General features: G+C 30.5%; 1 protein-coding gene across 1 annotated transcript; it reads left to right on the top strand.

Annotated features, from left to right (window-relative positions):
* Nucleotides 1-7,265: 7,265 nt before the first annotated feature.
* On the top strand, nt 7,266-19,157 carry LOC123668823 (band 7 protein AGAP004871). Its single transcript, XM_045602516.1, has 7 exons — nt 7,266-7,332; nt 7,390-7,499; nt 11,356-11,428; nt 11,603-11,685; nt 15,063-15,322; nt 18,430-18,610; nt 18,927-19,157. The coding sequence occupies exons 1-7, from the start codon at nt 7,266-7,268 to the stop codon at nt 19,023-19,025; spliced, it is 873 nt and encodes a 290-aa protein (XP_045458472.1). The 3' UTR covers nt 19,026-19,157.
* The last annotated feature ends 8,367 nt before the right edge of the window (nt 19,158-27,524 follow it).

Genomic DNA, 27,524 nt, shown 5'->3' with positions numbered 1-27,524 from the left:
CACTCTCTTTATTGCAAATAAAACATTCATTTTTGAACCGACTTCAAAAAAGTAGGAGGATACTCAATTCGACCGTATATATATATATATATATATATATATATATATATATATATATATATATATATATATATATATATATTATGTATGTTCGGGGATAACTCCGTCGTTTATGAACCGATTTTGATAATTAATTTTTTGTTAGAAAGGAGATATCCCTAGTTTGGTACCATGATAATGAAACTAGGATCTGATGATGAAATCCCAGAGAAATCGAGGGAAACTCTCGAAAATCCGTATAACTTTTTACTGGAAGTACCGATTTTGATGATTTTTAATTTAATCGAAAGCTGATGTTTATTTCATCGAGATCTGATTACAACTTTTTGAGTAATCTTTGATAATGCGTATTAACTTGACTATTTTTTCGTCTACCTACGTTGTATTACTTGTCGATATAATTGAAATCGGTTTTTCTTCGTTTGCCTGCAAACACACTTATTTAATTGTTGTTATAAAAGGATCAAACACACTTCTTTAAAAATGTACTAATTTTTTTAAAATATAATAATAATAATTAGATAAATAACATTAAACTAAGAAACCTTAAGTATATATATATACATAATATAATAATTAAAAAATATTATTAAAAGGAGTCCCTTTAGGCAAGGTTCCGAAGATACTGGCAGCGTTCCCCCTTTGAATAGCTAGACTAATTCTTTGTCCGAAGTAGCTGCCAGCTCTTCGGTCTCCTGTGACGTCGAATAACCTTTTCGATATTTCCTTGAAAAGGGTTATAGCACTAAGACCCCACGGACCAAGGGTCTCGACACCGAATGGGACAAAATCATATTCGGAGCCTAGACCCCTGTATTTGTCTGCTTTTGTTTTTTCCGCCGCTTCACAAGCCGCACCAGCTCTGTTGTTGGTTCCATGTAGATGGGAAGGGGCCAGCGTATCTGAACAGGTTGCATCCCATACCAGCACCCGGCCCATCTTCCATGGAATCAAACTCATACCGTCCGGTCTCTTGCCATCGTCTCTTGCAATACCAGTCGGCTCAAGTAGACTTGGCACGTTGACGGTGGCAAGGGACCGGCGTATGATATCGTTAAGTGCGGCATGTCTCGAGAAGCGGCCTGCACTTTTTAGGCATGACAGACCGTGATGTCCTAGCTTATCGACATCACTGCCACAGGGACATTTATGAGGAGCGCAGACCGGAACCCCAAGCCGTAGACAGGTTGCGATTCGGAGCGTGTCAGGCTCAAGAAATGTTCCTGTATTTGTCGAAGGGTACGCGTGAAGCCAGTAGCCGGCCTCATGCGTACCCACGGCCAAAAGCCTAGCACGCGCCGAGCCTGTACTACAGCTTAAAAGATTTCCATAAGTCAATTTGCAGTTTATGTCGTCCCAGCTCCTCTGTGAATTTGGAGAAACTGGAAAATTTTGACCTGGGCATGCAATTAAGAAAGCGTTTCTAGCTTCTTCCAAACCAGCAATCTCAAAGTTTGAAGGGGATGCCCTTAAAATTTTACTTATGAGATTTGCTGAACTATGGACAGAAGATAGAAAGGCTGGTAAAGCGACACTGGAAATTTTGCGAATCCCTAAACCACCATAACGGATAGGTAGGGATGCTTGGGTCCAAGATTGCTCGTTCAGTTGCATATTAAGAATCGATTCTAAGCTAATTTTGATTAAGTCGTCTACTTGTGTTAAAAGATCTGGGTGATTCCAAAAGGAGCAGCAACGGTTGTTATAATGTACCTGCTACATTTTAAAGTACTTTCGAATAAACTCAGTTAATAAGTAATACCTACTTACTTTTAAATTCAACACTAACTTGGGATTGGAATACAAACTTAACCAACCAACCAAGAGCCAGCACGAAGTGTAATTAATATGGAAATAAATCTGTATTTATATATAACTTTTTAACTTTTTATTAACTTTTTCAATAACGTGGTTATCCCGTTTTCCTCTAAGGTTAAGGATTTGGGTGTGACCTTGGATTGCTCTCTCAGTTGGGCAGATCAGGTTCGTGAGATATCTCGCAGGTTTTATGCATTCTTTCATTCTATCTTGCGCTTTAAAAATTTTCTTCCCGCGAAGGCCAAGATTGATTTAGTAAATTGTTTTCTTTTACCTATTATTGATTACGGCGATGCTTGCTACCCTGACTTAAGCGAGGAGCTCCTGATCAAGCTGCAAAGACTGCAAAATACTTGCATTCGCTTCATTTATGGGCTGCGCAAATACGACCATATTTCGTCCTACCGGTCTCAACTGCAATGGCTGCCGATTAAAGAAAGGCGAAAATTGAGAATTCTCTGTACCCTCTATTCTGTAATTTCCAACCCTTTTGCTCCTTCTTATTTAAAATCTAAATTTAATTTTCTCTCTAACACTCATTCTAGGGATCTTCGTTCTTCTCTTAACCTTACTCTATGCATACCTTCTCATAAATCTGGTTTTGTGTCTAATTCTTTTACAGTTAATGCCATCAGACTGTGGAATGAGTTACCGGTCAACATCAGGAACTCTCCTTCTCAACTTTCTTTTAAAACCCAGGTTAAAAAGTGGTACCTAAATAAACTCTGTCAATAGCCCCTCCTTATTTATCTTTTTACTCTCCTCATCTTAGGCTCACATTAAATATAACTTCATGTCATGACATTTCTTCGTGTGTTTACTTTTGTTTGAACGTATTTTTTTTTTCTCTTTTTTTTATATATTTTGTTTGTAGTATGTATATATGTATATATATAAGTATATTTATGTATTTATATGCGTATGTTTATTTTGCTTGTATTGTTTTATAGTCCTACCTCAACACTTACTTTTACTATTTTTTTACGCCTTAAGGTTGACTGGTAGATAAGGCTGTACGGCCTTAAGTCCGCCTTTTGCGCAACGTGTTATCTTGATGTGTTGTTATGTTGTTTTTTTTTTGGAGTTGTGTAATAAAGTTTAAATAAATAAATAAATAAATAACTAGCTGGTCCCGCAAACGTTGTTTTGCCATATATATTATTAAACCCCTTAACCCCCTCCCCCCTTATCATTTAGGGGTATGAAAAATAGATGTTGGCCGATTCTCAAATGTACTCGATATGCATACAAAATTTCATAAAAATCGGTCCAGCCGCTTCGGAGGAGTATGTACTAATATTGTGACACGAGAATTTTGTATATAAGATGAATGATTATAACTCCAGATTGGTAATCACACAAACAACAGTTATATAATTTTAATTTAGTTTTTAGTATAAACATAAATGTTTATTTTGGACAATTTAATTTTTTTATCATAAAGTTTTAAAGATAATAAATAAATCATTTAGGTTACTTATAAACAACAAAAGTTCCATATCGTACAAAGTCGAAATACTTACTGTTTTTACGATATCGAAAATAATTTTAGGCGTAAAACCATTTACAATATTAAATATCTAAAACGGTGTCCGTTTAGTGAATCTTATGTTATATTATTGTGTCTGCTCGCAAACGAAAAAAAATTAACTTCAATTACAGCGGCAAGGACGAAAAAATGTTCAAGTAAATACGTATTACTTTAGATAACTCAAAAAATACTCGTCAGGTGTCAATTAAAATTAAATGGAACCACTTGACAACCACCAGCTTGAATTAAAGAAAAGTATCATCAAAATCAGTATATACATGCAGTAACAATTTATATAACAATAACTTATTTATTTCTTTCAGATTTAAATCCATACAAACGTTTGAAACATTTAATAACTTAAAAACTAATGTCATTACGACACTTTGGTTTTATATAATTGTATGCACAAATAAATTAAAATTAATATTTATGATGGTACATAAAAATGCAGTACAACTGAGAACCTCTTTTTGAAATTAGTTAAATATACATATATTTTAATATATACTTTTTAGAATAATAATAACATCGACATAACATACGCAACATTATTTTTTCACTTTAAAGTTCAAACGTGTAGGTTCTTGTAGCTTACTTTTGAGATAAACTGAATTATGTCTTGTAAATATGTCAAACTTATTGTTAGAGACCATATTTTCAGATTTTTTTCATAATACTGAGACATAAGCAAAAAGAATGCTAACTAAAACATTAACGTCGCATAATTTACTTTTATTATTATTTATTCTTTTGAAGAAAAGAAATACCTATTTTCAATACTTCAATTCAATTTTTTTATAACTTTGCCTAAAAATACATTAAAATTAAAAATATATATATATATCTAAACTTTATATTATGACAAATAGAATACAATTGTCAAATAAAATAATGATGAAAATTATACAAATTACGAATTAGATTAAAAAACACGTGTTTGGTAACACATGAGTATGAAAAGGAAGAGGAAATATGATGAGAGCGCTAAAGGAAATTTATGATGTATGAAAAACTGAGCTGCTATATCGTGTAAGCATACGTCAGCGAGCCAAGACCCATTATCGTTACAACGGTCGTCGTATATATTTATATATTATAGACATCACTGTTGCTTTTTTCTACAATGTAGTACAATCTATACTTAAATATCTACATGCACTATTTATTATATTCTACATTTTAAATTATTTACTTAGAAGCCACAGTTATGTAATAACATTTTAATGCTACGTTTCAACAGAAACAAAAACTACTTTTTGTTTTAAGTTTCCGAATTTTCAAGAAAAATATTTTATTTATTTAGAAATTAAAAAAAAATTGTTTATATATTCGTCGTGATGGTATGGATCTACACTTATAAAATGAAGATACGACTAGATTTTACGACGTCATAAACACCAAATTTCATACTTCGGGTATAGCTAATCTTTTAAAGTGGTAGTAAATACGTATTACAGATAGATGATACGATAAAATGTCTGGAGAAACGTACGATTTGTTGTATATATATACTAGCTGACCCCGCAAACGTTTTTTTGTCATATATGTTATTAACCCCCTTATAACTCCCCCTCCCTTATAACTTAGGGGGATGAAAAATACATGTTGTTCGATTCTCAAACCTACCAAGCCGTTTCGGAGGAGTTTAACTACAAACACCGCGACACGAGAATTTTATATATATATATATCAGCTAGTAGTTTATAAAATACGATTAATAGGTAATCGGTAAATAACGATTAAGTTAATTTTTAACCGACTTCCAAAAAAGGAGGAGGTTCTCAATTCTACTGTTTTTTTTTTCTTATGTATGTTACATCAGAACTTTTGACCGTGTGGACCGATTTCGACATTTTTTTTTAATCGAAAGGTAGTGTGTGCCAATTGGTTTCATTTAAATTTATTTGAGATCTAACAACTACTTTTCGAGTTATATCTAATAATGCGTTTTTACTTGACGCTTTTTTCGTCGACCTACGTTGTATTATACCGCATAACTTTCTACTGGATGTACCGATTTTGATAATTCTTTTTTTGTTGGAAAGGGGATATCCCTAGTTTGGTACCATGATAATGAAACTAGGATCTGATGATGGGATCCCAGAGAAATCGAGGGAAACTCTCGAAAATTCACAATAACTTTTTACTGGATGTACCGATTTTGATAATTTTTAATTTAATCAAAAGCTGATATTTATCATGTGGTCACATATAAATTTTATCGAGATCTGATAACTACTTTTTGAGTAATCTGTGATAACGCGTAGTCACTTGACTATTTTTTCGTCGATCTACGTTGTATTACTCGTCGATGTAATTGAAGTCGGTTTTTTTTTTCGTTTGCGAGCAAACACAATTATTTTGTCCTCTAGTTAATTTTTATTAGCTGTACCCTGCGCGCGTTGCTACGCTTTTTCTGGTCGTACCAACTTAGAAACCTATGTAGACTCATTTACAACACTTTGCTGAAGATCATGACAAGATCAAATGTATAGTTTACGATTCTATAAAGGACATACAGACAAACATTCGTTTTTATATATATAGATAACTATAAATTTTGTTTTATAAACTACGTTAAATTACATTTGATATACAAATTAAATTAATTACTTATTAAACATGATCATACATTACATTACAAGATACTACTTTACGCAAACGTTACTTTACGTCGATACATTTTAGGACGTTTTTACTACGCGTACTAGGCGTAGTCTCTCAGCGTACTCCATCCATTGTTCTTCCCAAGTAAAGATATTATCTCTTTGCACGAACTCCGCATTGGCATGGGGTGGATCACTATCGAAACATAGCCAAAGAATCTATAAAAATGCAGAAATGCAAAAAGTAATAAGTATGTAATTCCTAAAAGTACATACATTGTACCAACTCAGAAGTAAATTACATTAGCATTATATTATAGCACTATTCTTTACAAAATTTTTAATTTACAAATTAGACAAAGATAATAGAGTTAATTGGTTTCTAATTGCTATATAACACGATACGTACAAATTAATTTAAGTGAAAAGTTAATTGTGTGCTTTGCTTTTGTATACCGCTCTTGTGTCATATACTCGTACATATAATTATGTAATCATAATATTTAAATATATTATTTATAGGTAATATATATCTTGTTGTCTCCAAAATATCTAAAGTGATTTATATTTCTTTAGTGAAAAATAAATTATTAAGCCATAATGAGATCAAAAAATAATAAATCTGTATTATTAAAACATTTATTAATTATTAACGTTGCTAAAAATGACACGAATTTACATTTAACTAAGTAATAAATATGATGAAATGTCGTAATTCACATAGAACTTGAAATATCACGCCTACGTTGGTAAAAAAAAAAAAAAAAAAAAAAAACAAATTGTATCAAACTAATACTTTAAAAATTAATTGATTAGACCTATAGTTACATTCGTTGGTTGATAGGTAGTGTCATACTTTCTTTATGAAGATGCTTCGCCAACATTTCCTCCCTTACTCTATGACGCTTACAGCCTCCTGGCAGTAAACTCCCTTCTTTCGTTACGAGCGGACGTGTATAAATCGCAACCCTGGCACGATATTCCGACTCCACCACAATGGTAGTTGCCGAATCAACTAGTAAGTGTTTAAGTTTTATATCCAAGAATATAATAGCAGTTATTATTAATTCTTTCTATTCATAAATATATGTTTCAAATGGAAATATGTTCGATTTGTCATATTTCATTTCCCATGTGAATTTTTAATGACACCCATAGCCTACACGTTACCTGGGTCAGTCGTCGATAAGTTACCAGCCGCGTGTTACGTAGATTGTTATTATTTACCGTTAAAATTTTTTGTAGTCATGACTAATATACTCGAAATGTCGAGCCGACAACATTTGTATCCGACTATAGTCGGTAACAGTAAGTGTTGTTACTTTAATTCATTTTTAATAAATATATGATATTAAAATCTTTCTTTTTTAGCCAATGAGGACGTTGACTCCGAGTCGAAGACTTGTGGTAAAATCTTGGTGGTACTCTCATGGATTCTGGTGATAGTTACCATGCCTTTTTCCCTTTTCATATGCTTCAAGGTAAGTTTTTTTTTTACTTATTAGAGCTCTGCGAACCGTGTATTATTTTTTTTGTTATTTGAAACTATTTTCAATAAACAAAATTTCTAATAATGCATTGCGACAAAAAATATTCCTAAAAATTTAACATGCATTCTAAACAAAAATATGGTAAAAGGCTTAATTGTAAATTGCAAAAGCGAAGTATAAACAAACAAAGAAATTATCTAAATACGTACTTACCTATGTAAATACACAGTTTAAACTGTTTTGTAGTATTTATCAAACTTGGGGATCTGTCGAAACTTATTACTTGCGGAGGTCTCTTGACGGCGAAATTCTGGATTTTAAGTAGCCACGAGATCTCCGAAGTACTATATAAACGGATAATTCTGTCGAAATTTGTTTTATTATATCAGCGCTTCGAATTCGGTGTCAATGGGACCATTATAATTTAATTATTCACGAAGATATCACTTGAAATGGAAAACGGCTGAATTGTGATATAAGTATTGTTAAAGCTCGTTGAAAAAAAAAGACTTAAGAGATTTTTACTTAATCGCTCGTTTACACATTATTTGAATGTAACTGGTGTTTTCTTTCGCACTAAAAGTATATGGGTCAATAAATGAGTTAAATATGACGTGTCTATACCGTACCTAAAGTGTACCTGCCTCTTGACCCAGATCGGAGGTAGGGTTTCGACGTTTGTGCGAACTAACGTCACTTAAATGATTGACATGGTGTCAAAAAATAATTTTTGCATTATTAAAAATTAGAGAAGATGTCCACTAAAGCCATATTAAGTTTAAATGAGTTAAGACGTCTATGTGTATAATACAATTTTTTACCTCCTCTCATAACCTCATAAATTGTTCATTAAATCAGCTATCACTAGTATCTCAATGACAAGCAAGGCTTTTCTGCTATATTGTGTAGTTTTGTAAACATTTTGCCATTCATTTTACAAAACATCTGATTTTATGAAAAAAAAAAATGTCTATTTTAATTTATATTATAAACAATTGTTTCCTCCTTGTATCTTAACACGTATGTATTTTTGTTTTTAGTATATTCACATCACTAAATAGTATAAAACAAAGTCGCTTTCTCTGTCCCTATGTATGCTTAAATCTTTAAAACTACGCAACGGATTTTGATGCGGTTTTTTAATAGATAGAAGAGGGAGATTTATATGTATAATATATGCATAATATAATAGAGGAACACTGATAGTTTTTGCAACCGTGCGAAGCCGGGGCGGGTCGCTAGTTATATGTATATTTACACTAATGTAATATTTTTACACAGTATTTTTCAACAAGAATTTTCTTTTCTAAATCAAAATAAAACTTTAAATTTAGACGACATTCATTTAATTTTTTATTGTATAAAAAAATAGTAAGATTTGGCCATTACGAATAAAGAATGATATCCGATAGATCCGACAGATGTCATTCTTTTATCAAATTATTAATAACTTTTTAACAAAATGGTAGGTCTATATCGTTAATAAAATGCGCTGGAGGATGTCTTTAAGACCTTAGATTTGAGGTAACGAGGCATTAACGTCAACGTCAAACGTCAAATTCATCTCTCACCTTCGTTTCGCCGACAATATTTTCATCTTTGCGGAGACATTGGATGAGTTAGGCCACATGCTGGCCGGCTTAAACGAGTCCTCCCAGCGTGTCGGTCTCTGTATGAACTTGGTCAAAACAAAAGCTATGTTTAACAATCAAGCCATACCGAGACCGGTATCGGTCGATGGTACCCTTCTCGAAGTTGTTCAGGATTATATTTACCTAGGCCATACTATCCAACTAGGCAGCAACAACTTCGAGAAGGAGGCCGACAGGAGGATTCGGTTGGGCTAGGCGGCGTTTGGCAGGTTTCGTCGAGTCTTCACTTCAAAGATTCCGCAATGCTTGAAGTCACCAAGCAAGTCTTCGAACAATGCGTCCTGCCTATGTTAACACACGGAGCTGAGACGTGGACACTGACGAAGGGACTGGTCCACAAATTTAAAGTCGCGCAATGTGAAATGGAACGGGCTATGCTTGGGGTTTCTCTCAAAGATAGGATTAGAAATGAGACTATCCGTGAGAGAACGAAAGTAACCGACATAGCCCACAGAATTAGCACTTGTGAACTTTGAAGTGGCAGTGGGCTGGTCATCTATGTCGCAGGACCGATGGCCGTTGGAGTAGATGGGTCCTGGAGTGGAGACCGCGTCTTGGCAAACGCATGAGACGTCCTCCGGCCCGTTGGACCAACGATCTACGTAAGATTACCGGTGTAGGCTGGATGAAGATTGCGGAAAACCGGGATGTCTGGCGTGAACTTGGGGAGGCCTATGTCCAGCAGTGGACTGCTATAGGCTGAAGTGAGTGAGTGATATCGTTAATCACTTCGTGAATTTTGAGTGCTAAGGTTAAGCAAAATTGTTGCATGACTATGTAAGTAGGGACATAGTAAAGGAATTCTATATCATTAAAGCAGACGGTCGTAGAATAATAAATTTATTTACACGTATATCTTCATTTTTATAAAACACGCGCATAGCGGAATTGCTCTACTTTTTTTAATGATAAAATAAATTGAGATTACTTTGAACTAGATTATTCTATTTAGTTTGTATTTTTTTTTCAATCAAAGCATACGTGTACTCGTGTAAACAATAGATATAATACTATCTAATTGGTTGTATATTTCAATGAGTATCCATTCTATTTAAAAATTGATTTCATTTATCCACCAATTAACATTAAATAATCTAATAGCAAGCATCCTAAAGTCTATGTGATATATAATACAAATAATAGCGCATATATTTTTTTTTATTCTTCAATTCTACATACAGAAAAAGTACATTTATAACAAAACTGACAGACGGTAATTATTTTTATTATATGCTATTTATATTACTGTTGCTTGTATTGTTTTGTCTGCATATATGTTATGTTATTTCATCTTTATCTATTAAGTTATTATTTCATGATGTAAAAGTTACATAGGACTTCATTTCTACTGCAAAAATAACATTAATTTCTTATTGGATTTGAATTGACATGTTTTTATCCGTAACTAAAAACATAACAAAACATGTATTTAAAATATTTCCAAACTATATGATACAATTATCTCACAATCAAAAACGTAATATAAAGTAAAGAACTATAAACTCAAAAACAAATAAATTGTAACAAAGGCTATCTATGCAGTAAAATTAAAATTATCTCAGAGATACAAGCGTAATGCGTATATGCATTGTACATTGAGCAAAAAGTGTATAGATGTCACCATACGCTCATAAACAAGTTTTATACTAATATAGTATCATCATCATCATCGTTTCAGCCTATCACAGTCTACTGCTTGACATAAATTGATATTATATAATAAATAGTAAATATTAATATAGTATATTTAAATAGTTTTTAATAGTAGTGTTTTTTCAAAAGTTCTTCATTTCTGAATGAATTAAATCATATTGTATTCAGGGAAATGAAAATTATTTCGTTTTTCATAAATATTCAGAAGTACTACTTAAAATTAATAGAAATAAAATTCCAAAACAAAAGCTTTTATTTTACCTATATATAATAAATAATATCAGATATTTGCACAATATTTTGAATGTATATTCACTAAATACTTACACTGCCAAAATAACACTCATATACAGACCAAATGATTTCAACAACTTTTACTAACTTTCGTATAACACAACTCTAAAATAGTTCCGAATACCTAAATTTTAGATGCTTATGAATATTATAATGTCATGTGTATGTGTATTTTAGTAACAATACCGAATTATATTTTCGTCGAAGCCTTTTTATTTGTTTTACAAAAACCTAGACATATTTTCTAGGTGGTGCAAGAATATGAAAGAGCCGTAATCTTTCGCTTAGGAAGATTACTTTCTGGAGGAGCTAAAGGGCCCGGTATGTAGATTTATATAAAGTTTAAAAAATATATCTTTACTTTTTTTAAATTTTACGTCGTTTTACATGATATCATATTTCTGTTAACAATTTTAGATAATGACATTAATCGAATCCGATTATATTGGTTTTTTTTCCTATTTTTTTCATATTGAATGTATTTATATTTCCCAGGTATATTTTTCATCCTACCGTGCATAGATTCATATGCGCGAGTCGATCTTCGAACCCGCACTTACGATGTTCCTCCACAAGAGGTAGGATACGTTAAACATAAGTTTAATTAGAAATAATAAAATAAGTGTGTTTAAATTATAAACTATCGGAAAAATTTATTTTCCTAGTCGCTTCACTTTCGTAAATCAATTTTCTTAAAACAACGCATTAGCTTTTCCTTAACAGTAGACTTAAAGTCAATAAACCAATAAAATTTGTGAATACGCTACTCATAGTAGGTATAATTAAAGCAAAGTTTGAGTTTACAAACTATATTTTCGAAAATTAGAGGATACCTATAAAAGTTTTCTACTATTTAATGTATACGCCTAATTAAGTGTAATTACACAATATTAGTTACACCTCTAAATAACTCCTTTGTTATAAGCTTTTATTTAACTTGCAATGTATGTAATGTATGTAAAGTTCGGGTGAAATCTTGCAACTCAATTTTGAAACATATATCAACCAATTGAGCTGAAATTTTGAATACAAGTTCGCGCGTTGGCAGCAATGGCTGTTGCACTGGCGGTCGCGGGTTCGATTCCCGCTCACGACAGATATTTGTATCGGCCATATTGATGTTTGCCGTGGTCTGGGCATTACGCTTGTCTATTGTGTGTGTTACCGGACCCCCGGCACAGGAGAAAATACTACTGGGGGCCGTTGAGTGTGAAGCTCTTATTTATTATTTTATTAAGTTCAATTTAGATAGCAATGCATGGTTAACTTTGTGATGTCAATGTAAATCCAACATGGCGGCATATCCAAGATGGCAAACTATTTTTTTAATGCACTTCTACATTACATAGAGGTTTTTGAAACAAAAAAGATAGTTATTCTATGAACTATAAAAAATATTTCTTTTAAAATTATAGAATTATATAAAGAGTATATTTATATATTATTTCAAATTTACATAATTTTAAAATCTACAATAGTTTCAAGAAATGGCTACGTTGTATAAATATTTAAATTGTTTTCATAGTTATGTTATATAAGTTCCGTATTAATAGGAATAGAGGAAGACTAACAACTTATAAATTGTTTTAATTCTTAAAAGAAATATTTTCTACATTTCTTAGCACAGTAATAATAAATATTTATATTTACTTTCATCAAATCCAGTTCGACAATCAATTATGTACTTTATGTAAACATTTGAAACCGTAACTAGAACGTTTAAATTAATTTATAGATGTAAAAATAGTTTAAATCGATATTGAGTAAACAAATACCGAGATATAAATTAGATGTAACTTTCAAGTATCAGTCGTTAATAAATATATAAAAATACTTCTAACGTATAATATTATTTCATGATTAATAAGTTTAATGAATAAAAAAATAATTGTAATTTAAAATATAATATCAAAGTGAAAACGGTCTTTACAAATAATATATCTACATATTTAGATTTTAAGAACTATAAACTATTTAATGGCATTTACTGCATTCTATTAGGATCATAAGGTTGACAGGTTGATAATACTACCGGGCGTTAATTCCACCTTTTAAAAAAATTTTGAAGTGAAAACTTTTAGTGTGAAAACTTCTTTTTGCATACCGCATACACATTGTTTCGTAGGTAGTAAGTTAGGCTGATCCGTCATGCTTTGAGATGAAAGGCTCGATTGGGTGAACTCGGGACCACCGAGTGTAGCCGGGCGAGAAAGATATCAGTCAGCTGCTCTTCGCTATTGTGTCGCTGTGTATAGTAAATTTACATTAAATTTTCCACTTCTGCCGTGACAACCAATTATTTATTTTTGTATTTTTTTTTCAGCTAAAAATTAAATGAAATAAATAATAAAAATATTTGTTTGTAGTTTTAGATAAAGTACGGTTGTATATCAAATTAATAGATCTAATTTCTTTATTTTTTGTCACAAAATTTTCCCCTAGTACAGTTGAAAACATATTTTGTATTAAGTTCTTTTTACTTAAAATAGATATCGATAGAGATCTTGTATATATATAACTCATACCCAAATATTTACGTTTTTGTCGTGATTTGATTTATTATGTCATATTTGAATAATAGAATAAGCACTTTTATTGAGACATCCTGTTGACTAAAAACCACTTGAACTATAATATGACAGTGATTGCTAGAAAAAAAGCACATTTACCCTTTGTCCTCGAGTCTTTTTTATTTACATCAATGAGTGTTACAGGACTCAATAAGATTTTTCTAATGAAAAGAAGAAAGCAATTATTTATGAATAATAATAAAAAAATCGATAGCCAGTATATGTATATATATATATATATATATATATATATATATATATATATATATATATATATATATATATATATATATATATATATATATATATATTTGGTTGGTACGTGATGGTTATATGTCTATGCGTGTACACCTCTTCATGCCGTCTAATTCTTTGTTATGATTCTTTTCATGCTTGAGGATGTCTGGAAGAGATCGTTCTTTTAGCGATATGACCGCCTTATGTACATATTATATACACAATTTCCTCTTTTAGTGTACAATGTGTTGTTTGGACTATTTTAACTTATAATGAAACGTTTGGACTATTTATAGTAATGATGAAACGTTTGTGATAATTAAAGAAAGACATTTCAATAGAGGCTAAAATAACATACATAAGAATAGTATATCATGTGAACGATAACATTCAACGTTTGAGAAATTTATGAAAAAAATCGATGTATCAACAATTAGCCTTGACTGTATTTGTACAACAACAAAAGTTTGTAAACATTTGACGAATCGTTTATTACGTTTAAAGATCTTTTTTCTGTCAAACTAATTTTCATTAAACACAAAGACACGTATGTTCTTATTTAGACTAAACTACATTTAATAATGATTGAGTCGTGAAACGCCATTAGTCTTCAAATATTTATTCAGTAATTTTCAGTTAACCTACAAATAATGTCACCTATTTTACTGACATAACAACAATTTAATGATATTTTAACACGTAGTTACGTTTTAAATTAACTTCCTATCTCTCCTTTATCTTTTATCTCATTACTCACTCTCTTTTATATCAGACCGAAAATAAAACAAACTTGTTTAAAATATCCATTGTACATATATATATATATATATATATATATATATATATATATATGAATACAAAGAAATAAGATTGGATATTATATATGAACATCCATTCTAAACGTACTTTATATGCGATTTCTTAAAATAAAATATAATAAATATTTATTTATTTCATTTGGACAAACAGTAGTTGCTACATTACAATTTTCACATAAAAACTATAGGTACTACAATTTAGCTTAAATGCGCAACATTTTAAGTTGTCACAACATGCACAAAAAAATGTAACACTAGTATTATTAAAATATTATATCTACAAATTGAAATATATATAATATTAATATAGATAACCATTTTTTTCTTTAGGTTCTAACTAAGGATTCAGTCACAGTATCGGTCGATGCCGTTGTGTACTACCGCGTCCATAACGCAACAATTTCAATAGCCAACGTCGAAAACGCCCATCACTCCACAAGACTTCTAGCTCAGACCACTCTCCGCAATACGATGGGGACCCGACCACTTCATGAAATTCTAAGTGAACGGGAGACTATTTCAGGAAACATGCAAATATCTCTCGATGAAGCGACGGAAGCTTGGGGTATTAAGGTGGAGCGAGTAGAAATGTAAGTGTATTTAATATTCGCGACGCTGTTGGCAAAGTTTACTTTGTAGGTTTGGTGCCAAACTGGGGCAGGCGAGCGTGTCAGGCGTGACAGACAATACATAGCTACATTGTATATGAAATGTTGTTTGAACAAAATTTTAACGAGACTTGTAAGCCAATATAACCTTTTATTTATTGTTTGACTTGGTTGGTTTGTGAACATAAAATTTCACAAATAACTTATATTAAAGGGTTACGTTTACGACTTTGAAGTCTATTTACAAAAATACATTTCGAAACATTTCGTACTATTTGTGTATTTATTTCTCAATAAATGGTAACTTTTGACATAAAAATAAAAAGTTACTTGCAATATGATATTATTTTACTCAATTTTCATCCATAATATTTAAAGTTGCTCCGTGTTTCACCGTTGTGTCCGGTGACCGATAACTCCTAGTTTTACACATAGATATTCGGTCACACCGTCACACGTCATTACAGAATCAATAACGCTGTCATTACTATTCGTGCTATATTCACATTGAAAATAGACAAAACTCCTTAACTATGCTTATAGAAAATGAAATTTCATGTTAGTTTTATTAATATATATTATTTTCGTAATATAGTAAATCTTCTCAAAAAAAGGAGACAAAAAAATAGTCAATTAAAACCTATTATTAGAGATAACTCAAAAAGTACTCGTCAGGTATCGATTATTTTTTTTTTAATGGGACCACATAACAAGCACCAGTTTTCGATTCAAAAAACGTCAAAATCGGTACACCCAGTAAAAAGTTATATCTAGAGAATCTCCTCCTTTTTTGATATCAGTTAATATCTCGTATTAATACGTTTCTGATATTGAAGAAAAAAGTATGCAAACCCCGTTTACATTTTGTTTCAGAAAATTTCACATCTAAAATAATCAAGCATAGAGTTGAACACGCTAAAAACCGTAGACATTCTACTTTTTTTTTAATGACTAAACAAAGGGCATAACTAATCGATATTTGCATAGTTAAAACCTACTTTAACTAAGTACACGTCGTTTATATATACAACCTTGTCATATAATGACACCATATTTTTCAGCTAATGACATAAATGTGTGCTGTGTGGCTACGGCACTAAAGAATTTAGCCACCCCCTCTCTTCCCGTGGGTGTCGTAAGAGGCGACTAAGGGATAACAAGGTTCCACAACCACCTTGGAACTCAAGAAGCCGACCGATGGCGGGATAACCATCCAACTGCTGGCTTTGAAATACACAGGCCGAAGACGGGCAGCAGCATCTTCGGTGCGACAAAGCCAGTACTGCGGTCACCAACCCGCCTGCCCAGCGTGGTGACTATGGGCAAAACACATGAGTTCACGTTATTTGTGGCGTAAACTTGTGGAGGCCTATGTCCAGCAGTGGACTGTATAGGCTGTAATGATGACATAAATGTAACCGTTTATTTTATTTAAAAGAAAAATATTACTGTTTGTTTCAAACACTTCAATTTAGAAAAACAAGTAATAAAATAAGAACACCATCAACGTAGGTAGTTGAAAAAAATAGTAAATTAAATAATCATTAGAGATATACGATTAGTATATTCATTAGAATCGGCAAACGCAGTAAAAACTTATGAGGTGAAGGTGACAAATATAAAAAAAAAAACAGTCGAATTGAGAACCTCCCATTTTTGGCAACTTTTATACGTCTTTTATTAAAAAGTTTTTAAACGTACAGAAACATAATACATTAAAGCAGTACCTATCGATTAAATCGACTTACAGACTTGATGTTATTTTAATTTACTGTTCTTATTTTTCCTACAAATCACTGGTTATATGTTTCAAATATTAGTGTTATCGATCACAGCTAATGTATTCGAACGTCACATTGTTGTTATTTCTACGCTACTTACGTATTTAATGTACGGTAGCTAGAAATGTAACTAAAATAGACCTCTTGTAATTATGTATATAGATCACTTTGAGTAATCACTTTGAGTATTCCTACAAGTGATATTTTCAGGATTAAATTGGATTTATAGGATTTTATTAAAAATTCATTTGACGGATAAGACTAAAATAATTCACGAAAAAAAAAAACTGTTTCAACAAGAAAACGTAGGCATTATTGAATTCTATAACATGTATGTTCTCGCAAATCCGCGGAACATCGTGTTCGATTAAACCTGTATCCCTCTCTCTAATATAATAAGAAGCCCTTGCCAAATGTGGACAATTGAGAGATATAGAGTACAATACAGATAAATCTAGCGATTTTATGACACGTGCTACCGTATTTTAGGCGGTATACGTATGTGCGTACGTATTTGTACGCACATACGTATGTACGTATTGATTTATAAAAATAATATTTAGATTTTAATTTTTTTTTATAAATTTTTATCTCTCTTTTAACTTAATAGAAACTTTTCCCGAGGCTTGGAGGAGACTTTTTGGAAATAGTCTGACAATATGACAAGTCGATTAGGCTTAATCTTTACACCGGAAACAGAATTATATAGGAGACGAATTTTACAAATATGTAAAAGGCGTGCCATTTCATTGTTACTTTTAAAACCCGAAAGTCAGAGACTACGTAACAGATTTCGAGATTATTTCTATAAAAATAAATTTACAGTTGCCTAGTATGAAATATCAAGTTGGAAGTAAGCTTATTCTATTATACTTTTAAATATTGTATTCAGTTAAAAGTTCATATTATCGTGAACAATTGTACTTTTTTATGAATGATTGTTGCAAGTAGCTTTTTATTAAATATTTAAAATACATTTGTTTTAAAATACAGTCGCTTATATATTATAGTATTTTATTTATTTGTTTATATAGAAAGCCAACGTAGTAGGTATACAGGTTGTTTTTATCATTCGTACATAGTTAAATATAGAATACCTTAAACTATACACCACACTTAAAGGCTAACTCAGCTTGCAATACACTTTAAACAGTTGTTTCGAAACTTATACTAACAATAAATATTTATCTTATGACAAATTAACTCATCAATAAAAGTATAAAACAAACTATAAAAAACAATACAACAATTAAAACCCGTGCTAAACCGTAAAAAATTAATTAAATTTTTTTTTGATTAAATTATCAGAAAAGACGTTCGTTTGCCTGTTCAACTCCAACGTGCGATGGCGGCTGAAGCCGAGGCAGCGAGGGAGGCCCGGGCTAAGGTAATCGCAGCAGAGGGTGAACAGAAAGCCTCCAGGGCACTACGCGAAGCCTCGGAAGTCATCGGGGACAGTCCAGCTGCGTTACAACTGCGCTACCTACAGGTACTATCTCTTAATTAATTGGCTCATTTACTTTATACCTAAATTCTGTCATATATAAATGTGCTCTTTTATTATGTCACCCATAGTACAAAAACTATAGAAATATTTTTTTTATTATCATATACTGACAAATATCGTTATGACCATCGCCATAGATTTTTTTATTTTTAAGTTAATTGCTTATTTACCACATAGATAAAAATCACTAAAAAAGTTATTGGTCGTTGTTATGTATAGTTTATTCCGAATAATAATAATTGTATTTTTTTTATCATAAAAACAAAACATTTTAATGTTATAATTATTATTATTACAGACTCTGAATACAATATCTGCTGAAAAGAATTCAACCATCGTGTTTCCTCTACCCATTGACCTCTTGACATATTTCATAAAAGCGAAAGAGGAATCTTAAAAAAAAAAAAACAATGTTAACCGACAAACTGACCATTCACATTACTCTATTGCAAGGCAAGGCGAATGTATTTATTATGAAGTTATTAATATATAATGTATGTAGGTACGTAAAAGAGCACTAACTCAAAAATGAAAAAAAAAGGTTAATCCATACAGATTGTACTGTATTTGTTCTAAAGAAAATTATTAAGTAAAAAAAAGACAATGTGTACTGTTTTCATAATTTTAAAAAATATATACGAATGCAACAATTTTCTATTACTAAATTAATTTATCTAGTCACTATATGGCTCCAAAGGGCAAAAACATATAAAACTTCATTAAAATCTTTATTTTTGACACAATTTGTCATTAATTGTGCTGAAAACATGATATTTTGTGTACGGATTACTAAAATAAAAATATTAGGTAGTAGGAGACATAATTTTAACCTTTTAATGTTAAGAAAAAATGATAGACGACTTATTTTTCATGTATATTTAATATCGAATTAAATTTAAACAACTAAACATGAACTAGTCGTAATTAAAAAGTCACGTCTTTATTATAATTTATTAACCTATTTTATTGAAATATATAAACGTTTATGATCAAGCGGGGATCAAAAGCTTTTAAAAAAATACACAAATGGCTGTTTTGTCTGATATTTTTTGAGATAATTCAATGTTTTATATAATGTCTTTTATGTCAGCCATTTTGTTTACGTTGGCATGATTTAAAATATTAAAAAATGTATAAGCAGTATAAAATAATATTAAAATAAAGAATATATATTTGTTCCGTGTGCGACGAAATCATCAAACCATTGCTTACAAATTAAAACGACACGCGTCAATTCTATAAGTCGTGTGTTACTTCATAATCTAATTATTAGAATCAAATTTACACGTACCTATCTTCTATAACTAAAATTCTAATAAAAAAATTGGAAACATAGTATGACGTAATACAGAGTCAATATTGATCATTCTATATTCAAATAATATGTGTGTATAAACGTTATATTGGAATTGTGTTAATACATATACATAAGATACACGCTAAAGAAGAATAATGGAAGGAACTTGTGATGTCAATATTTACTTTAATTAATTAAAAGTTATACACAAATATATTTTTATTTATATAAATTATTATATGAGTATACCTACTTAGATCAAAAGTATGGAAGCTTTATATTGTGTATGAATGTATTATTATATTTATCGAAATAATTATAAAATAAATTTTTATTTTAAATTTATCTTTATGTAAGATCTACAAATATATAAATGTATAAATGGTAATTTTTTTTTCTATATTTTTATAAGACGCAATTCGGAATGTTTATGAATTCTGACAAAGTATGTGCAAATATTGTGCATCTGATTCGGCAACTATATGCACCAATCTTAATATATATAAGTAAATTACGCCTCACGTTGTTTGTCGCGATGGATTCCTAAGCTACTTAACCGATTTTAATCAAATTTGCACACCGTGAACAGTTTGCCTACTTGAATGATAGACTATATTTGATTTTGATATATGTAATTATTATATTCAAGAAAAAAAAATTAGTCGGTACGAAGTTCGCCAAGTCAGCTAGTATGTAATAAAATACACACATCAAAATTAGTCGGTACGAAGTTCGCCAAGTCAGCTAGTATGTAATAAAATACAAACATCATCCACGTTTAACAATACAAATTTTCATCTTAATATATATAAATCTCGTGTCACAATGTTTGTCCGCGATGAACTCTTAAACTACTTAACCGATTTTAATCAAATTTGCACACCGTGTGCAGTTTGATCCAACTTGAAAGATAGGGTATATTTTGTTTTGATATATGTAATTATTATATTTAAAAAAAATAAGGCGATACGAAGTTTGCCAGGTCAGCTAGTTTTAAATAAATACATATATTAAATAAATCTCTTATTTTCGCTATTTAATACATTTGTGGATCACAAAACTAGATCGCTGATAATTATTGTATAAGACACAAACGATTTCCGCCTTTTTGTTCTCTTTTTATTTAACTTGAATCTTGTTACACAATAGTTTTAAATATAATTGTAACGTAAATGTTAGCAAGTATCAAATAAAGTTATTTTAATGCAAGACGTGTTTTAATAAAGTCTCATTTCTCCAGATAACTAAAAAAACTTTATTTATTCTTGGGTTTAATGGCTTTCAATTGTGCCAGGGGGCAGTGTCGATTTCGCCAATGTCACGTGGGACAGAAAAGAGTGGAAAGACTAAAAAAATTTACTATCATGTGTTAAACATAGCTTTGAGAATAATGTCAAGGCTACAACATATCATAACAATTTACATATTTTCTCAGTTAAAAATTGAAAATTATTTGAGTTAAAAAATTATAATAGTTAATTGAAAAAAGGATAAAAGGCAAAATAATAAAGTTGTAGTATTAAGGTCTCAACAAATATATTGATCTTCTATAATAATATGACTGCTTTGTTAAATTATTCTTTTAATACGTGCAATTATCATTACGAAATACGACCGTTGATACAACATTTTTAGTAGCAACTCGGCGGTATATTAAAGCAACTAAACGAATATAATATACATGTAGTGATACAATTTTATAACAATTAAAAAAAAAATAAGAATAAATTTTATAGTATTATTTGACGTAAACTTCTTTGTAACATACTACGTAGTTACTTAAAATATTAACAAATTTTCTTGATAAAAAGCATTTATTTTCTTCAAAACGTAACGAAATTATTAATATATTCAAGTAAAGTTACACTTCATTTTAGAATGAAACCAGGCTGAATCTAAAAAAATTCCGACGATCGTTCAATTTCAGTTGCCACGTTTCAGATTATATTAATGTAACATAATTAATGGTTTCTTATAAACTAATTAATATTTAGAAAAATATCTCGTACTTAAAATTTCGAGGAAAGATAAATATAAAAGTTTTACAAATTAAGTTTCAAACTTGTGTAATTACGTTAGTACCTTGAGTCACTTTGGTGCCATTCTTTTAATGTGGTAGATAATACGTTTTATAATTAAATTGGACTGAACTTTCGTGTGACAGTTTTCGTGATTATATATTAACTAATCTTTAAAATTTTATTATCAAAAAATTAAATTGTCCAAAATAAACATTTATGTTTATACTAAAAACTAAACTAAAATTATATAACTGTTGTTTGTGTGATTACCAATCTGGAGTTATAATCATTCATCTTATATACAAAATTCTCGTGTCACAATATTAGTACATACTCCTCCGAAGCGGCTGGATCGATTTTTATGAAATTTTGTGTGCATATCGGGTAAGTCTGAGAATCGGCTAACATCTATTTTTCATACCCCTAAGCTATAAGGGGGAGATTTAGGGGGTTAATAACATATATGGCAAAACAACGTTTGCAGGATCAGCTAGTTTACTATATTTTTATGCCATCGTTTACTCCACTTTATACTTCACTCGATACGTCTATGTGTACGTATGTACAGACATGCTCCACTGAGACAAATTGTAGACCACATTTAACTTTTATGAAAAGAAATTTATTTAGATTAGATTATTTTAATAGAATCAGAATCGTCGATCTTGGAGTAAAAAAGAAATCTCTAAATTTATTTCACATATTTCTTCGAAAAAGCATCATTTTTATGAAGCCTCTCGGGCGCTCCATGAAAATAAATAAATTTCAGAAACATTTTCGTCATAAAAAAATGACTTAAGTAACGAAGAAAATAATTTACTAGAAAAATCTGTTCCTTTCGAAATATTAATAGCATAAAGTTGTAACAACATTATCAATTCGTAATATGAAATGAAAACTTTTAAATATGACCAACAATATGATTTTAATTACACGAAAAAAAATATGAAATAAAAACGATATATTTGTTTCATAATTGTACTAATTTTAATTATAATCAAACATTTTAAGCTATAAGTAAATTGTAGAATAAATAAATATTTCACTCTAATTGTCAAACAAAGTTTTGATTGTTTTTTTATTTAGATCATCAAGTGGAGTCGACACTTCGGAAACCTCAGCGACATTAACATCAACGATTTCCTTATTTTTAAGCAACATTCCTAGATTGAGCTTAAGACATACATGTTCATATCGAAATTGTAGGTAAATTCTAGATTGCTTAATAATTTTCAATGTAAAGTACTCGTTTATTTTTACAACTTTTATTCGTATTTGAAATGATTGATATTTCTGTACCATCTTAGAAGCTTGTTCCCTTTGCAAGTTATTCATCTCGATATTTGCTATCATATCATCTTTTGTACTATATTCCTTATATTTTATATCATTTTTAGAGAGTTTATCTTTAACAAATGTATCGATTAAAACTGGATATAAAACCGGAGGCTCGTTCAATTTGTGCCACTTCCATCGACCAGGTGGACCAATTTTTTTGTCGATGACTAATCCTTCACACTGGTTATATTTTAACCTGTGAGTATATTGTTTTGTATATTTTTAGGGATCAATTTCGTAGATTTAAATAATATCATACTGGAAATGTTTAGCTTTTGTAAACAGACAAAAGAGCTATAAAATCGAAAACCAATACTTTTAAACAATATAGGTTTACTGACTAAATAAAATAATATTGTTTGGTCAACATTTCCCACTGTCTAATCTAGTTTATAACAAAAAGATATGGACTTATGTAATTGAATTGGATTACATGGGCTATCCAACACAAAAATAATTTTTGAATATACAAACAAAAAACTGCTCAGTTTTATAATACTAGTATAAATGTATATATTTGCTCAAATTGTCGTATTTAATAGAAAAAGTTTGGTTATTTTTTATTTATCTGGGTGGTAGGTACTCGCTCGCGGTAAACGGAATTTTTCCCGCATCAATACCAATTTCGAAAAAATTTCAGGATAAAAGTGCCTATATGTTGCTCCACAACCTCTTCTTTTTTCTAGTAAAAGTCCCATTAAAATAGGTTCAGCAGTTCCGAAGAATTGCCAAGATAAACAGACAGACAGACAAAAATTTGAAAGTGGTTTGTTTGTGTTTTAGTATTGTGTAAATAAATAACTAAATGCACTTAAAAAACTCAGTCATTTTTAATCACAGGCAGACACCTCAATTTTGTTTATGATACACATACACAAAACTTTATCTATATCATACTACCGTTTAGTAAATAATAAACAAAAGTTTGAATAACTTTTACAGTACGTACAAAACAAGCTGGAACTGTTTCACACAATATCAACTACCTACGAGTACAGCGAAAATATTTTTTACATGTTAAATAGTGTCAATAAATCCTACTTTTGAGCTCAAGATAATAAACGATTTCTTAAATCATTTAATACTTACTTTAATACATTTAATACTTACTTATCAGCGCAATTTATTACGAATATCTCTCACCTCACATTACCATCGTTGTCAAACACAATTCCATTTCCTAGGTAGTCAAAGCACGCCATAATATTAACGGAATTTTTCTTCTTCAAATATATATCTCTCTTTGAACCATATATAATACATCGCTTATTTGAATACAGCCCTGAAAATAACATTTAAAGCAGAACTAAACATCTTATATCAATATATATGCTTTAAACCTGTCTCCATTGAGATATTTACATGAGCATTACTTGTGTCTGAAATATTTAAGTATTCCTCGTGAGAACACCGTTTCGCCTTAAAGACGGTAATTTAGGCGTTACGCTTGAAGATGAAATATGTATGTATCCGCGAATAAAGATTCATGTATTTGACACAGTTCGTGCCATTTTGAATTTTAAGTTAGAATATCTGTATGCTGTTGAATGTATTACTAAACTTTCATTTAAAAATCGAACAGCATCAGGTTAAAAGAAATTCAAAACTAAAGGTCAAATGTTGTTTAAAAAAAGCTGTAAGACTGAAAATTTGATTAAAATCTATTCCAATGGAAAGATAACAAATCTATAGACTTTCGACATTTTTATAATATTTCCTTCGTAACAAACGCGGATTGTTTCAAAGTTACAGGAATTACGATTATAATCTTTTCGCCACTCCCTGAAATCACTTGGGTGTGGTATGCCTAATCTAAGAAAGAGTTCTTATTTATATCCCTATCCTAAAATAAGGAATACTAATAAGTTTTTTTATGTAACACGCTTAGGAGTCTCATCGTTAAAGATCGAGCTAACATATTCTTTATAATAAACAAAAATACTTATTAAGCTAAACCATCTTCAGCAACATACAGCTTAAAGCAACTATGCATAGTAAGTAACATTCAGTCTTATTTAAATAAAAATAAATCGCCGATATGACTGTGTGTACCGATATGTAGCTTCCGGGTGATTGCACCAAATTAGATAGTGCTTTTTTTGTAATCGTTAAGGAAAATAAAGGAAAATTTAAAAAAATAAAACGACTAGTTTAAGAAAAAAAAAATACGAAATTCTCCGGCTCAGTTAGTTTAAAATAAACTAGCAATACTCATGCGAATAATTCGCACTTATAATTTTAATAATTAATTAATGTACAAAAATAAAACCAATAATATTTTTTTTTAAGTTGTTGATGCCGGTAAAGCACGCAATTATCTATAAAATGATATAATATAATTTATGTGAAATAGTTGTGAGATTTTTTCTAAAAAGGAAGACAAACATCTTAACCTTAGCGTATTAATATATATGATATAATATGTGTAAGAACACCTGGTGCACTGTAATATTCTAACGCTAAATTTCCATTTTCATAAAACCATTTTCCGCATCCATTTTCATATATCTCAGCCAACTTCTTATTTGAGTCGTAAAATAATGTCTTTGCTTCCTTGTGATTTTCAAACCAATCGAATTCAGTATATGAAGGTATCATTTTGTATATATTCATCTGATAAAAAAAAAAAAAACTTTTATCTCAAATAATATTTCAGTGATACATAAAAATATTGTTACTGGTCTATCGAAGTTTAAGTCAAGTCAGTCCATTTCAAAATTGATACAGTCAATTGATTTTAGTGATTTTCGAGTAATCCTTCACACCTACTACTAAACTGCCTACACATCAGAACAGTTTGTCTGTGGCCCGTAGACAGTTTCTTTCACATTTAATTTTTCTATTGTATTTTCTCAAAAGACAGGCATTACGCTAGTAACATTCTCAAGCGGTTAAAATTAAGACTCACAAAATGGGACATATTATGAAAGTGTGCTAAAGGGAAAATTGAGTAAATCCATCCGAATTTATAACGGACAAAAGACAAAAAAAAATATGTGCTTATTCCATATGCGAGAACGACATAAATCTAAACACATAGACACTAAATACAACCACACATATAACAAAGTACATATATACATAGTTGTATACATAGGTACATAATACCTAACAAAAGACAAAAGTTAAGACAAACGAAAACACGAATAGAAAGTAATACTGTACAATATAAGTACCTAATAGACATACATTTTCATAGCTAAAAATAAAATCTATCATGTGAAGGTTCAAACACTTAACTAATCTGAAAATAAATGTTCAAGGTTAAGGCTACATCGAAGGAAATTCAGCGGTATTATACGATAAGGTAGGTTTAAGACATTAGAGTTCAACAAACTTACCCTTCGCATTATTTTAGTTGTTGGCAATTTAGTCCAACCTTTGTCTATAAAATTTCGGTCCGATAGTTTGTAAAGGAAGATTCCTGACTCTTTCTAAAAAGAAGAATTAATAATCTACTTTAATGGAATACGTTTTTCTATAATATTTCTTATAAAAGTTTAATTTTTCTTTTCTCAAAATGTAAAACAAACAAAAAGATAGCTTCGTGTTTTGTAGAATGTAATTTTTTTTTTATTTAACGTATAAACTCATGGAGCTACGTTCGAAAAAGTTAATTTAAATCTTCCAGTTTTGCAAATTTGCGATATTATCAGTTTGTAGAAACACAACACCGTTAAGCTTGATAGGAAGTAAACAAGGGGATCACACGGCAACAACAACGCAACAACAAAGTACGAAATACGCGACAAGCTACTTCAGAAGCTCGGAAACTCGGGAGCGTACCGAGGTTTTACTGATAGCCGCCCGCATATTTTGATGGCGACCATCATCCAAGCCTGCTCTATTATATCCTAGACACGCGTGTGCTTATAAATTATACGTACATAACTAAATTCTCCGGGATTCGCAGAATAAAAACCGATACGAAAATTTTAAGATAATACACAAATAAATATTGGTTATATATTGTACTGACCGCTTGAGGTTGATCTTTATTATACTCTGAATTCAAGGAAAACGACTTATGATCACTTAATGTTAGTAAATCTAAATTATGTTGAATATGATAAAATAGAGGTAGCTTTTTGAAATTATGACCAGTGACGTGACGACTAGATGGCACAATTTTTGTTCCTTTTATTCTTTCTGAAATGTTCATAGAATTTCCACCTATACATTCTAGTACACTCTCCGATCTTTCCAGTAAAATTTCTTTATGTTCCTTTAATTCATCGAC

This window comes from Melitaea cinxia, chromosome Z (genome assembly GCF_905220565.1).
Source record: "Melitaea cinxia chromosome Z, ilMelCinx1.1, whole genome shotgun sequence".
In the NCBI taxonomy this organism is placed as follows: domain Eukaryota; kingdom Metazoa; phylum Arthropoda; class Insecta; order Lepidoptera; family Nymphalidae; genus Melitaea; species Melitaea cinxia.
This window is presented reverse-complemented; position numbering and strand designations above follow the sequence as displayed.

What these genes read in the sequence shown, in the direction of transcription:
- LOC123668823 (XM_045602516.1), top strand. Translation starts at nt 7,266, where the DNA reads ATGACTAATATACTCGAAATGTCGAGCCGACAACATTTGTATCCGACT. An exon ending in CCCTTTTCATATGCTTCAAG is followed by an intron (nt 7,500 to 11,355) that starts GTAAGTTTTTTT and finishes CATATTTTCTAG; the next exon opens with GTGGTGCAAGAATATGAAAG. An exon ending in TACAACTGCGCTACCTACAG is followed by an intron (nt 18,611 to 18,926) that starts GTACTATCTCTT and finishes TTATTATTACAG; the next exon opens with ACTCTGAATACAATATCTGC.